The sequence below is a fragment of the Diabrotica undecimpunctata genome, chromosome 4 (assembly GCF_040954645.1).
Source record: "Diabrotica undecimpunctata isolate CICGRU chromosome 4, icDiaUnde3, whole genome shotgun sequence".
NCBI lineage: Eukaryota > Metazoa > Arthropoda > Insecta > Coleoptera > Chrysomelidae > Diabrotica > Diabrotica undecimpunctata.
In genome coordinates, this window is record NC_092806.1 from 121,119,400 (window position 1) to 121,134,512 (window position 15,113).

At 31.4% G+C, this 15,113-nt stretch overlaps 1 protein-coding gene across 1 annotated transcript; it reads right to left on the reverse strand.

The window, feature by feature from the left end:
• Positions 1 to 526: 526 nt before the first annotated feature.
• LOC140439939 (uncharacterized) lies at positions 527 to 10,527 on the reverse strand. Its single transcript, XM_072530127.1, has 3 exons — positions 9,941 to 10,527; positions 9,761 to 9,886; positions 527 to 2,852 (listed from the first exon to the last, which is right to left on the reverse strand). The coding sequence occupies exons 1-3, from the start codon at positions 10,065 to 10,067 to the stop codon at positions 1,231 to 1,233; spliced, it is 1,875 nt and encodes a 624-aa protein (XP_072386228.1). The 5' UTR covers positions 10,068 to 10,527; the 3' UTR covers positions 527 to 1,230.
• Between the last annotated feature and the right edge of the window lie 4,586 nt (positions 10,528 to 15,113).

Consider the following 15,113-nt stretch of genomic DNA (forward strand, 5'->3'; position numbering starts at 1 on the left):
AGGCATCAAAACTTTGGAATACGTAAAAGAAAACGGTATTCATATTATTTGCCTGCCTCTACATTGCACTCATCTTTTGCAACCTCTTGAGGTCTCCTTTTTTGAACCTCTGAAGACCTACTATAACCAAGAAATTGCTAAATGGCTGAAGGCACATCCTGGAAATGTTGTTATGCATCTTTAGATTGCCGACTCGATCAACGAAGCATATGGCAAGGCAGCTATGGTCGAAATATGTGTTACGAATTTAAAAGCACTAACATCTGCCGCTAAAGCCTGATATATTTCCGGATCATAGAAAGACAAGTCCAATGAAGCCAACCTTAATGAGCTCTGTCGAGTTTGAACAGGTTTTGACCCAACTTTCACAACAAGCAGATGATTTAGTGCATGTGCCAAATAGGTCTCAGGTCGCTATAATTGCTGCATTACCTACCGTTAAGCCATGATGTGTAAACAAATAAACTTTTAGTAAATTCAAGACACTCACATTTAATAAAACAAAAATGCTCATAGGTTTCAATTTTTTTTAATATAGGATAAAAAGAATAAAATTTTAACAGACAGTAAAAATTTAGCATTAACATTTTACTCTTAAGTAAAAATTTAACCTAAGACCGGAATAAGAACTTTGGCGACAAATTCAAAACATTATGTTTGGGCTAATACATACAGCTAATACTACAAAGGTAATTCATGTTTAGAAAATTGTCAAACAAATTTCCCACCTTTAATCAGATTAATGATCTTGGTTTAGAACAATTGGCCAGCTCAAAATTTTAATTAAAATCATCAAAATTAAAATTATCATTTCCATAGATATAATTTCCTAGCTTTAGCTGAGACACATTATATTTTAATAAATACTAATAATAACTAATACAATTATAACTAATAAAAAACATTATTGTTTTTCCACGGCGCTAAGACCTAAACTACTTTTACATCTGAACTGTTTAAAACAAATTTCACTTTCACTTGTAAGGCTTTTCTCCAGTGTGAATTCTCAAATGTGTTTTCAAAGTACTTGTTTGACTAAACTCTTTAAAACAAATTTCACACTTGTAAGGCTTTTCTCCAGTGTGAACTTTCGTATGTTCTTCCAAAGAACTTTTATTTCTGAACTGTTTAAAACAAATTTCAGAATTGTAAGGCTTTTCTACAGTGTGAATTCTCATATGATATTTCAAATTGCTTGAGTCAGAATACTGCTTAAAACAAATTTCACACTTATAAGGCTCCAGTGTGAATTCTCATATGATTTTTCAAATGACTTGTGTGACTAAACACTTTAAAACAAATTTCACACTTGTAAGGCTTTTCTCCAGTGTGAATTCTCAAATGATATTTCAAATTACTTGGGTCAGAATACTGCTTAAAACAAATTTCACACTTGTAAGGCTTTTCTCCAGTGTGAATTCTCAAATGTGTTTTCAAAGTACTTTTTTGACTAAACTCTTTAAAACAAATTTCACACTTGTAAGGCTTTTTTTCTCCAGTGTGAACTTTCGTATGTTCTTCCAAAGAACTTTTATTTCTGAACTGTTTAAAACAAATGTCACAATTGTAAGGCTTTTCTACAGTGTGAATTCTCATATGATATTTCAAACTGCTTGAGTCAGAATACTGCTTAAAACAAATTTCACACTTATAAGGCTTTTCTCCAGTGTGAATTCTCATATGATTTTTCAAATGGCTTGTGTGACTGAACACTTTAAAACAAATTTCACACTTGTAAGGCTTTTCTCCAGTGTGAATTCTCAAATGATATTTCAAATTACTTGCGTCAGAATACTGCTTAAAACAAATTTCACACTTGTAAGGCTTTTCTCCAGTGTGAATTCTCAAATGTGTTTTCAAAGTACTTTTTTGACTAAACTCTTTAAAACAAATTTCACACTTGTAAGGCTTTTTTTCTCCAGTGTGAACTTTCGTATGTTCTTCCAAAGAACTTTTATTTCTGAACTGTTTAAAACAAATTTCACAATTGTAAGGCTTTTCTACAGTGTGAATTCTCATATGATATTTCAAATTGCTTGAGTCAGAATACTGCTTAAAACAAATTTCACACTTATAAGGCTTTTCTCCAGTGTGAATTCTCATATGATTTTTCAAATGACTTGTGTGACTGAACTCTTTAAAACAAATTTCACACTTGTAAGGCTTTTCTCCAGTGTGAATTCTCAAATGATATTTCAAATTACTTGCGTCAGAATACTGCTTAAAACAAATTTCACACTTGTAAGGCTTTTCTCCAGTATGAATTCTCATATGATTTTTCAAACTACTTGTTTGACTAAACTCTTTAAAACAAATTTCACATTTGTAAGGCTTTTCCCCAGTGTGAAATCTCGAATGTAATTTCAAGTTAATTGCTTGACTAAACTGTTTAAAACAAATTTCACACTTGTAAGGCTTTTCTCCAGTGTGACTTGTCAAATGATATTTCAAATTACTTGCGTCAGAATACTGCTTAAAACAAATTTCACACTTGTAAGGCTTTTCTCCAGTGTGAATTCTCATATGTTTTTTCAAATTTCTTGCGTCAGAGTACTGCTTAAAACAAATTTCACACTTGTAAGGTTTTTCTCCAGTGTGAACTTTCGTATGTTCTTCCAAAGAACTTTTACGGCTGAACTGTTTAAAACAAATTTTACACATGTAAGGCATTTCACCAGAGTGGGTTTTTATATGTCGTTTCAAAGAGCCCGCATGTTTAAATTGCTTAAAACAAATTTTACAATTACAAATAGAATTTTTTAATGTGGTTTCTTCAGTGTTTGTACTTATTTGTTGTTCTGTAGTGCATGCAACTTCAGTTTTCTTTATTTCTATTCCTTTATGAGTAAAACCTAAAAGAAAAATAAAAATTATAATTTTTCTTTTATCTAGAAACTACAGGGTAAAACAAAAGAGTAATAAAATTTAATAAGAATGAATATAATAATAAATAAAACTGAAACGTACTAAAACGCCAATTACTAACATTCTAGAAAAAGACATTAAAATGTTTTTAAGAAAAAAAAAACAATATTGCTAATATATGAAAAAAAGATTGTGTCATGTCACATCTTTAGCGCCAACATATTATCATGCTCTAGTTATACATTGCGTAGATTTATGGATTTTTTAAATAAAGAGGAGCAAGCGGGAAGTCCAATTCAAAGAAACCCCGTCAAATGAAGATAGTTATTGATGATAGAAGCACTGTGCAAAATGCCTTAAAATCCAATCATGTCTTGCGTAATAGTTTATAAAACGAGTCAAAACCAAACTAAATTAGAACAAGATCAGTACAGAAAAGCACAGGAAAAACTTAACAATATATTAGAACATGACCGTGATAATAGCTATACTATTCGCTAGATAGTGGATGTCGTAAAGTTGTCAATCGCACTGCTATAAAAAACATAAATTTACCCCATTACAGTTATATTATTAGAATGTTGGTGAGTTACGAACTAAACTAAATAAACATTATAATTTACACTAAACAAAAAACTTACTTGGAAATTGCACGTTGAACAGATTAAGACAAAATGCAATAAAGGTTCGAATTTCCTAAAATCCATTATAAAAAACAAAAGCACTTATTCAGAAAATACAATGTAATAACAAAAAGTACTTAGCATAAATCCCATAAAACTAAAACCGCAAGGGAAACTGCCTTCCGGTATTGTTAAATGGTCAACGTCTGCCACAGACAGACAACATAAAATAATTGGGAATGCATTTGGATCGCAGGCTCACATGGAAAAAACACATATTTACCAAGCGACAACAGCTGGGCTTTAAACTCTAGCTAACTGAACAGCTAAATTCAGCTATAGGGAACAGCAGCTAGATCCAGTAATGACATTCTTGAAAGATTCCAATTAAAAGTCTGTAGAATGATAACTAATTCTCCATGGTATATTCCAAACAAGATGATCATATGAGATCTCAAAATGACTTTCAAACTTTCAACAAATTCTGCCAACAATATGATCAGAGACTAACAGACCGCCCTAATAATCTAGCCCAAAATTTATTGGCACAACCAATCGGACGAAGGCTCAAACAAAAGACCCCAGCTGACATATTAACTATCAACTAGTCATAGAAGCCCAATGGAATCTAGGAGCAGTAGTCCAACCAAACCCTACGACATACATGATACTATACTAGTGCAAAGAATACACAGGAAATTGTCAAGACATTTTTTCTTTAATAATATTTGTATTTGTGTTTATCGTTCGCCATCAGGAGAAGTTCAGAGTTTTCTGTGTAAATTATATAATATATTGGAGTTAGGCAGTAAGTCATATCATGATATTTATATTTGTGGGCATCTAAACATTGATTATCTTGTCATGTCTAATAATAAGCAATCTTTTAACGAGTTTTTAGTAAGTTATAATATGAGAGTTACGTCTGGGGTTCATACAACAGTTTTCGTAGATAAAGTGAGTAAAACATCATCTACAAAATTGGACTACATATTGACAAATATCGAACCACATCTTTATAAATCAAATGTTTTCGAGGGGCACTTCAGTGACCATAAAGTATTTTCGCTTAGTGTAAATTTGCAAGCCAATAAAGTATCGAAAAAAGATAAAAAAAAACCCATCAGTTATAGGGATATGTCAGATGAAAATATGTGAATGTTTATTGCAGGGATTTCTTCTACAGTTTTTGATGAAGTTTATTCACAATTGAGTGCTGAATATGCCACAAATTCATTTGTTAGCATTTTAGATTACAATCTAAATTTATATTGTCCAATAAAAACACGGTATAAAGCACAACAAAACAAATAAGGCTACATGGTTAACAAATGAGGTAAGACACGCTAGTGAAAAACTAAAAAATCTACACTGGATAACAAAAAATATAGGGAGTCTCAAGATACCTATAAACAGGCAAAAAAATAATATAATTCTCTATTAATAAATATTAAAAAAAACTTTCATAGTGACTTAATTAATCAATCTTACAATATACCAAAAACAATTTGGAATTTAGTAAACAGTGAAATCGGTAGGCAAAAGAACCGGTCTGATATTATTCTATATTATGATAATAAAATTATTACTAAGTCTTGTGATATTGCTAATTCGATTGCCTCATATTTTGCTACAATTACAGAATACAATCTTCAAACTCATTTTGGCACATCGTTGCCTTTTTCTTGTACTACCTCAAAAATGTGTAACAAAACATTTTTATTTTTACCCGTAACTCCCATTGAAATAAAAAATACAATATATCAACTAAAAAATAAGCCTAGTACTGTTATTGATAACATATCTGTAAAAATAATAAAACTGAGAAGTGATCATATATCGATTCTTTTAACCCATTTAGTTAATCTCTCAATAATAACCAGCCAATTTCCATCCATATTTAAAATGGCAAAAGTTATTCCGATCTTCAAAAAGAATAACCCTCATGATATTTCAAATTATAGACCAGTATCTGTCCTTAGCATAATTGAGTGGCTCAGAGGCAAAGGTGCCTAACCCCAAAAATTTCTTTTACTGGCTTAGGCTTAATCTTCTTCTTCTTCACGTGCCATCTCCGCGACGGAGGTTGGCAATCATCATGGCTATTCTGATCTTAGATGCTGCTGCTCTAAATAGTTCAATTGATGTGCATCCGTACCATTCCCTCAAGTTACGCAACCATGAGATTCTTCTTCTTCCTACACTTCTCTTGCCCTGGATTGTCCCTTGTATAATCAATTGAAGTAGGTTGTATCTCTCATTACGCATAACATGCCCCAGGTATTGCAGCTTTCGTGTCTTGATGGTTTCCAATACTTCCATTCTTTTGTTGATTCTTCTCATGACTTCGATGTTTGTTACATGCTCGGTACATGATATCTTCAGGATTCTTATATACACCCACATTTCAAATGCTTCCAAATTTTTAGCAGTCGACGCGTTAGGCTTAATAAGTGCTTATAATTTATGTAAAAATCGTGTGCCAAATCAGCCTAAACTTAATTTTTGTTGGTATGGTGCCCCCATCTAATAAACTGGTTTTCGCACTAACAAAATATCATAGGAGACTTGCGGCAAAACTTCCTAACCAACAAAAACATAACGGATGTAAACATGAGCAGTGACGCATCGGAGTCTTTCGGATCCGATTTCAGCGATATAGATAGCGATTATAATCCCAGTTCTTCAAATATCGAGTCTTCAGGTAAGACAGTAACAATACTATTAATATTTAAATACTCAAGCGAGATACTCCTTAAATACCCATTTATAAACAAATGTGGCTTAGGCTGTTTTGCCGCAAACTTATATGTAATATATTTTTTATTGTTCTAGACGAGAATAATGATGATTCGAGTGAAAAAACTCAATAAATGGTTTGTCAAACACTAAGAATCAAAAAAATGATGAACCAGAAGGCAAATCGCACCAAAATTCCAGAAAGAGAGTAAGAAATCTTGAGAATCATGCAAGGAAGATAGTCAAGGAGAAAGGAGAAGAATATGTCACGGAAGAAGGAAAACGTAAAAATGCTAAAGAACTCGTAGTTGGACCATGTTGTGCAAAATGAAGTGTCATATGAAAATTTCTAATAAACGAAAGCAACGCATCTTTAAAAATGCTTTTATTCAAGGTCAAATAAAAGTAGAAGACAAAAAGAGAACTTATACCCAAAATCAAAATTCACGTAGGTCTAAAACTCGTGTATATACTTTACAGGATAAAAATGGTTGTGATCAAGTAGTATGTAAGAACTTTTTTAAAGACACAGTTTCCATTACAGATGGTAAAATTTCATTAGCTTTAGCACGAAAATAAGAACATGGGACACCTCTTCAAGATGCAAGTGGCAAACATCCACCCCATAATAAAACTAATATTGAAGACGAGCAGTATTTATGTGGCTTTATTGAATTGTTCCCAGCATACGAATCCCACTACTCCCGACGAGATAACATGAAAAGAAAATATCTTTCACCAACTTTGAACATGTCGATCATGTATCAAGAATATGAAAAAAAAATGACAGAAGACTTAAGAAAACCCCTCTCGCTGTTTATGTTTCGCAAAATTTTTAACACCAAGTTTAATTTGTATTTTCATGCACCACATAAAGATACTTGTCAAAAGTGTGACAGTCGTAATACTGAAATAAAATCATCTGATACTTCAGAACAGCATAAACAGGATGAACAAGTTGAATTGGAATTACACCAAAGACAAGCAGAAGCAGTTAAAGAAAACAAAAAGCAAAATATAATTAACGCATAAAAATCACAGCAAAAAATATCAGTTTTAGTCTTTGATCTTCATAAAACGCTTCCTACTCCTGAGTTAAGTACAGGTGTAGTTTATTATAAGAGACAACTGTGGACATATAATTTGGGCATCCATGATAAAGGCACAGAAACAGGACACATGTATGTCTGGCCTGAAAATGTCGCATCCAACAGCTCAAGAGATAGCTTCATGCTTAATAAACCATCTTGAGGCGCACTTACCTGACCCAACCAAATATCTGATTTTGTATAGCGAAGCTTGTGGGGCCAGAATTGGAATATAAAGGTGGCTTTAATGTTAAGCAATTACCTTAATTACCTTCAAAAGTGTAAATCGTCACTTAAAGTTATAGAACAAAGATTTTTTGTATCTGGACCATCGAGCAAAAAGACAAAAGAGGGAATCTAATCGTTATGAAAAGGCGACCAAAAAAGTGGCCTCTGATGGCGGACATATCCGGAAATGCGAATGCGCCAAATTTAAATTTTCCGACACTTATTAACAGTAGCTATAAAATAGTTTTCAGAATGTGTCTTAGACGAGAAAATTTTAATTAAATATTAACGATAACAGTCTAAAATGTGAAACAATTGTTAAAAAACTTCAATATAAATAAGATTTCATGTGACAGTTGGGACAAATAATAACATAACCCAACTAAATTTGATTTCTTAAACAAGGAAAGACTCTCTTTCCTTGTTTAATTTGGCCTCTCAAGATGGCACTTCCTGTCTAACAATATTTTTGCCCCCACTACCTTTACATTCCCTCTTTTGTCTTTTTGCTCGATGATCTGGACATAGTTTTAATACATGCGCTCAAGATTATTGATTGAAAAGGAGAGGAAACACCATGATTGAATTTTTGATCCTGATTGGGTTTCCATAATTCAATCGGCCAAAAAAAGAAATCCAAAATTCCAGGTCAAAAGAATGAACTTACTAGAGTTTTTTATTAGCAAGTCCCTTGAGAATAAGATAACAAATAGAAAAGTTACTATAACTGGCGAAAAAGTTGAATGGCTTAAAATTCAACAGATAGTATCTTAAAAACAACCAAAAAAATTGATGCAAAATATACAGCACAGGACATGGGTTTGTTTCATGAGGTTGATTTAAGCAAGAAAACAAAGGCCACCCATCATCATCTACTGTAATGCACAACCTAGATATCCTGTATCCAAATGGAAAAGCAATAACAAAAGAAAAGAAAAAGGATTTAAATAGACTTACTCAAGTTTATTCCTCCTGAGTTCCACAGTATTTATTCTGGATTGAAAAACATAGCTTAACTATGTCCGTAATTATCCGTAAAATTTTTAATTTGGATTATCAACAATCTTGTGTACCAATTTTTATTAAACATCACATTTTAACTTTCTACTGCCTATATATCTACAAATGTTTACTTTATGTAAAAGAGGAAATCATACATTTCCAGTAAATTCAGACAATCACTATTACAATACAAGAAGTGCTGAATCTTTACGAGTTTCTAAACACAGAACATCCAAATTTCAAAATTGCTTCAGATATATGGGACTGACCTTATACAATCATTTGCCAAAAATAGTGAAAGAAATACCACTTTCCTCTAAATTTAAAAAAATATGTTAAAGATTTACTCTTAAGGAAAGCATATTATTCTATAAATAATTATCTTGAGGACAAACTGCAGTAGCTTCATATTTTACTTGTAAAAATGTTATTTTATATATTTTATGTTTTTTCAATTTTGTTCCACTGTGAATATTGTATTATACACATTAATGTTTTTTATACGGAATTCTGTAGTGACGTATCCTATACATTTATTTTGAATGTCTTAAAGGATCAATAAAGTATGACTATGACTAAGAATACATGGTGAGCAAAGAAAGTCTAAAAATATAAATATCTGGGAACTATAATTACTGAAAATAATGACGACATGGAAAAAGTTAGGTCAAGAATAGTACAAGCAAACAGTGCATTCATCAAAATGAAGAAAGTTCCCTGTTGTAGAAACATTACAAAAGCAAGGAAGTGCTGAATACTATTAAAAATAGAAGTTACAATATTTAGGACATGTCATTAAAGGTGAATTCTACAATCTGATTCAAGTGATAATACAAGGAAAGAGAGGCCAAGAGAGGACATATCTCTTGGTTGAATCGATCTATTTAGAGCAGTAACATTTAAGATGTGTATTTCTGTGATGATTGCCAACCTTCTTAGAGGAGATGACAAGGGTTCACTTTCATACCTGACAACATTTTGGCTCAATTTATAGTTAAGCAATAGACATTAGCATGTCTTTCGCAGAACTTACCATGGAGCAAATATTAATTTGTGAAGATGGGAGATCAAAATAAGTTTTTTAGATGAGACCTTATATCACAAACTAAGTTGTAGCCTATTTTATTTCAGAAGTATGGGAAAAATTATATATTACAGATTAAATGAAAGCTATAAAAATAAGTTCTCCCTAGACATTTTTATTACTTCTCTCACCTGAGTTGTCTTCATCTGTTTCATTAATTAAGTCTTCAAAACCTGGGGATGTCAATAGCTGACTCTCTATATATCCTTCACCACTTTCAGCAAACTCTTCCTTAGTTCTAGCTGTTAGTCCCATTTCTAATAAATAGAAATTACATTACATTTAGCACTAATTTTTACTACTTATCTTACCCGAGTTATCTTCCGATTCATTTTTGAAGTGTTCCAGATCTATTGATGTGGATAGACTCTCTATATCTTCTTGGTTATATTCAACCAAATCTTCCTTAATTTCAACTTTAAATTCCATAGCTGACATAATTGGAAATTAAGTGTGACGTCACAACTGTCAATTACTTTCCAAACAAAAGTTGAAATGCCCAATCTCAAGACTTTTTAATTTCTATAAAGTTAACATTTTGCTTCCTCTGCTGCTTTTTTTTAAGTATAGTGTTTTTTACAATAATACCATCATAATTTAATGTTCTATTTATATGAAATATAGTTTAAAAGTTTAAATTAAAGACAATGTAACCTTACTTTATTGATACATCCATTTTATTGTTATTTTTATAAAACAACATGCTTTATTATTTACACAACCTTGTAAAATTATTGTAGTAACTATTAGAATACTTAGATATTGCAAAAAGCGGAAAGATTCTGTAAAAAAAATGAAAAAATAACGAAAAATACAAATTATCCACACTAAACAAGGTTTGTTTGGAAAGTGAAACTGACAGATGTCAATAAAATCTACGTCATCACTTCCACGGTCCATTGAATTTTCGTACAATGACAATGAACATAAATATTTGACGTTAAATGCATGGTACAATGAATACACAAGGTATGATATTGCGCATGACATTTGACAGCTTGCCCAGGAGTGTGACGTATCAAGACCGCTCGAACCACCTCGAAACCATTATTAGACCTTAACGTACACATTAATTTTGAAATTATGGTCAAAAAATGATCTAATTTTTTTTTTAAAATGTTTTGTTTTGGTTATAATTGAATAAAAAATATATTTTCAGTAGCCTAAAACCTTTACTTTTCCTAGGGATTAAGGCGAAATATTTATTTTTGTTTTCATACATATACTTGCATATACTAATAATATAAGCACTCTTTTTGTATGCAAATCCGTTGAAATTTAAAAATTTTCTGCAGAGGAAATACTGTGAATAGGTAAATAGTAGTAGATTTGCTTATTCTGATTTACTGTCACTCACTTCCAAGACACAAATTAGTTCAAACGCAAAACACAATAAATATCGACTTCAGACGACTTTACACCGGCAAGATAGAAAGCTTGTATAAAAACAAAAGTTCAACAATAATATCGGTTATCAATGGTGACTATTGCAAATTGCAAGTTATGAGATAATAAATATATTTTAAAGTAAGTCAATACTGACTGAGTCATCAACCTGTACCTACGTGTAATAAAAGATAATTAAAACTTGTTTTATAAAGGATATCTATGTTAACAAAATAACTGTACCAAAAATCAATAAACTTAAATTAACTTCAAAATTTTATTTATGATTAAATGTTATAATAACATAATTTTATCATCTCTTTATAATTACTATAATTAAATTAGCCAAATTATATAAAAAAACTTAAAATTAAAAGTTTTCTTATACAAATACATTCAAATGTTGCGGGAATAAGCGTTCTTTACTACGTCATGCGCGAAAGCGAACCGATTTTGGAACATTGTGTATCATACCTATGCGTTAAATGTATAAGTTCGTCTCAAACCCTTCTTTCAGTGACAGAAAAAAACGTAAGTCTGTGATTATTATACATAGAACATAGAAAATTATTTATCGTAAAGCTAATTCTACTTACGGATGTATAATTGGTTGGAGTTTAGAATACGCTAAATAGATATCCAATCAATGATGCGCATAAATATAATTTGACGCAGATTGTCTCGATCGTGACAGTACTTTCACAACTGATAAAATGATAATTGTCATTCCAGGTTAGTATTATCAGACATTTTACAGTAAAAATTTAATTTTGTATTTATTGCCATAAAAATATTTTAAATATGCCGAGATATATCGAGAAAGAACAAAGACTAATATTTAAATTATTAAATTATTTTCAATTAGAAAAAGAGAGATTACGATTCTGCAACTGTCAAATTTAATTTTTAATTTAATTTAATTTAACTAAAATGTCATGCAATAATTCTCGACATTCTTAAAATCCTATATGACGTCAAAATTAGTGACGCACTGAAGAAAGAAGGGTTTGGGACAGACTGTAAGCTTAATTAATTATACAGTCAGTGTTGCCACCGAACAACCCGAAGGTGCACTCCGATAAATTTACATTGGTAGCTGTCAGACAAATTCGGTGACCTTGCGCCATTTTTTTGGTTAGGAAGTCAGTATTTGCGATATTGCGATTGCACAAAATCAAATACTATGACTAGGGATGGTAAACTGATCCCGTACCAGTTACTTTGGAACAGGTATTTTATTTATACTTGTGGAACTGATCCCTAACACCAATATAAACGAGTACGCGTCATGATACTAGGATACAAGATATGGGCCCTGATTCTAATTGAGATTTCGACTCAAAATGTCGAAATTAATATGGCGACGTCGAAATGCGACTTTGCGAACCTTGTGGAGTTCAGCTGAACTAACCAAACGACGTCATTAATTTTCGATTTATCGAAATTAATTGCAACTTCAAGAAAGTGGTTGAAATTTCATTTCGAGTCGAAATTAATCTGACATGACTGGCTGGACTGGGAGAACGGAGAAATGAACTTAGGTTCAGTTTAGGTAGGCGGTGTTGTGTTTTGATCCTTGCAAGGAAAACTGAGGCAAAAAGTATTAATACGGCTGTGTTTTACTGACATTTGCTAGTTTTGGAGGAATTAGAGGAAATAGATATCCGACGCTCACAACGGAGGATAAGAAGAATGTTACGGGATACTCAAAATTCTTTTTCACTAAGTGATGCTCAATTTAGGCAGCAATTCCGGCTTAATAAACAAGCTGCAAATTATTTAATAAGGGTATTAGAACCATATTTGGAAGAAGGTGTTTATGCCTCTAGGATACCCAAAATGTTTAGAGTTAGTATTACTAAGCTGCAGTAAATTTAAAAATATATTAGAATATAACCACCAAGTCAAATCTTAGTGGTTGTAACTTAAGGATCTCCCACATCGCCTTTTTTTCTTGCCATCTTTTCTTTCAATTCAAAATATAATTGAGAATGGCCACTATTTATGATTTAACAACTCAAACAAGAAAAAAAAGACGTTCACGTAACGTAAACGAAACAAACATTCAACAAGCGTAGTCTGCGTAGTGCAGCGTGCAGCCAATAAACAACAGGGCCAACCCAAATTTTCAGCAGTGTCAAAATGATAAAGTAAATATCCCCAGTTTTAACTACAATCGAAATGAATGAGAATCGCTAGCGATTGCGACTGTCATGGCGTAGTCGCTTTTAAATTTCGACATCGAAATGAAATAGAATCAGGACCAATGATATTGCCACGCACTAAACTCGTACATTTCGCGCATGACGTCACCTTGTGCTAAATTTTCAAAATGTATCCATGCTTGTGGATGAAACGAACTGTTGAAATTCTAATATAATTTAGTAGGTGTTTTATTTATTACGTGAATTTAAGCTTAAGTATTTAAACTAGTATATTGTAAAAAATAACACTTTTTCCATGAGAGTGAAGTTTGATGGAGCGAGCCATGGCCCGCATTATTTTGAGGTATCAGTCATTAATAGGGCAGGATAAGTAAAACTCTTTGTTATTTTATTTAGCTTTCGCAAAATTTATTCGCTTCTTCAGGATATGCTAAAATATGGTTATAAATATTTTATCTCCTACCTTTATATATATATACATATTGATATATATATATATATATATATATATATATATATATATATATATATATATATATATATATATATATATATATATATATATATATATATATATATATTGTTATGATATGTAAAATCGAGAAAAATATTGGTTTGTTTAAAAATATTTCAAAATTCAATAACATCAAAATAATTCAGATAAGTAGGATAATATCCAACAAACATTTCGAAGAAGGAGAGTTATTAATTTCTTGAATTACCTGTACCAAACAAAATGTAAGCTTTACATAAATCATTTCTTTGTTATACTTGAGTGACCCGCATAAGTTTAAGTGAAAGCCAAAGAATTGAACGGGGTTTTTCAAAATCCATTAATGCAGTGATTAAAGACAATAGAAGGGATTATAGAAAGAGGTTTTTGTTAGTTTTTAAGATTTATAGAAAAATATTATTTGTAAATAAGTTTTAGGAAATTTATAATTATAGGTAAAAATTTGTTTGTTATCGAAATGAAAAAATGGGGGAATTGTGACGAGTTTTGATTGGCGGAGATTGAAAAAGGTGGGATAAGTATGTAGGAAAAAGTTTAGCAAGATTGAGGAGAGAAAAAAGATATGGCAGTTGGTTTTCCAAGTCTAGAAGAAAAACGGTGATTGTTCTCTGGCGTTCCCGAGAAGTAGCAAGCAGTAGTGTTGAATGTTAGTGAGTTTTTGTGGAGTTAGTGTATCTGACAGAGGCTGAAGCAGCAAAATATTGTAAGTCATATTTTTCTACTTATATTCCAAGAGTCACTGTTCGGCCAACGAGAGATTCAGTTTATCGAGAGGAGAAAGGCTATCATAATTTGAATGATTTGTGCTTTTGAAGGAGATCATTAAGGACGATATACTTGCAACAATCTGTTGTAAGATTGCTGACTACATAGGGAGCGGTTGAGAGGAGATAATACAGTCTACAAGGAACAAGGATTTGGACCACTCATCATCAGAGAGAGATATTTTTGTTTTCTGCAGTTTTTTCTTTTATTTATAACACAATTTTTACACGTAATTTAGAAAGGATATAAATATTTTGATTAGGAGAGTTAGAATAGTTTGGGATTTTGAGATTTCAATTAATATTGTTTGTACCATTAATTTTAATTGTTCACGTACGGAGAACACAATTTTGAGAATCCTTATATGAGATTTGTTTATTGAAACTTTTGAGTGTGAATTATTTCATTATTTTTATTTTAATATATAGTGTTAGATCATATCTGTTTTTTATTATTCCGGTATTCTCTGGACCTTACCTTTTACATGTAATAGCATAGATATTGAAGCACGAATTTAACCCTGAGATAAAAGAATTAAAAATTGTGATAGAGTCATAATCATATCATTTAAATAATTTAATTAATCAAAAAAATTAATTAGCTAATTATTGCTTGGCGCACCAAGACTTTAAATATCACAATAACTGGCTTCCA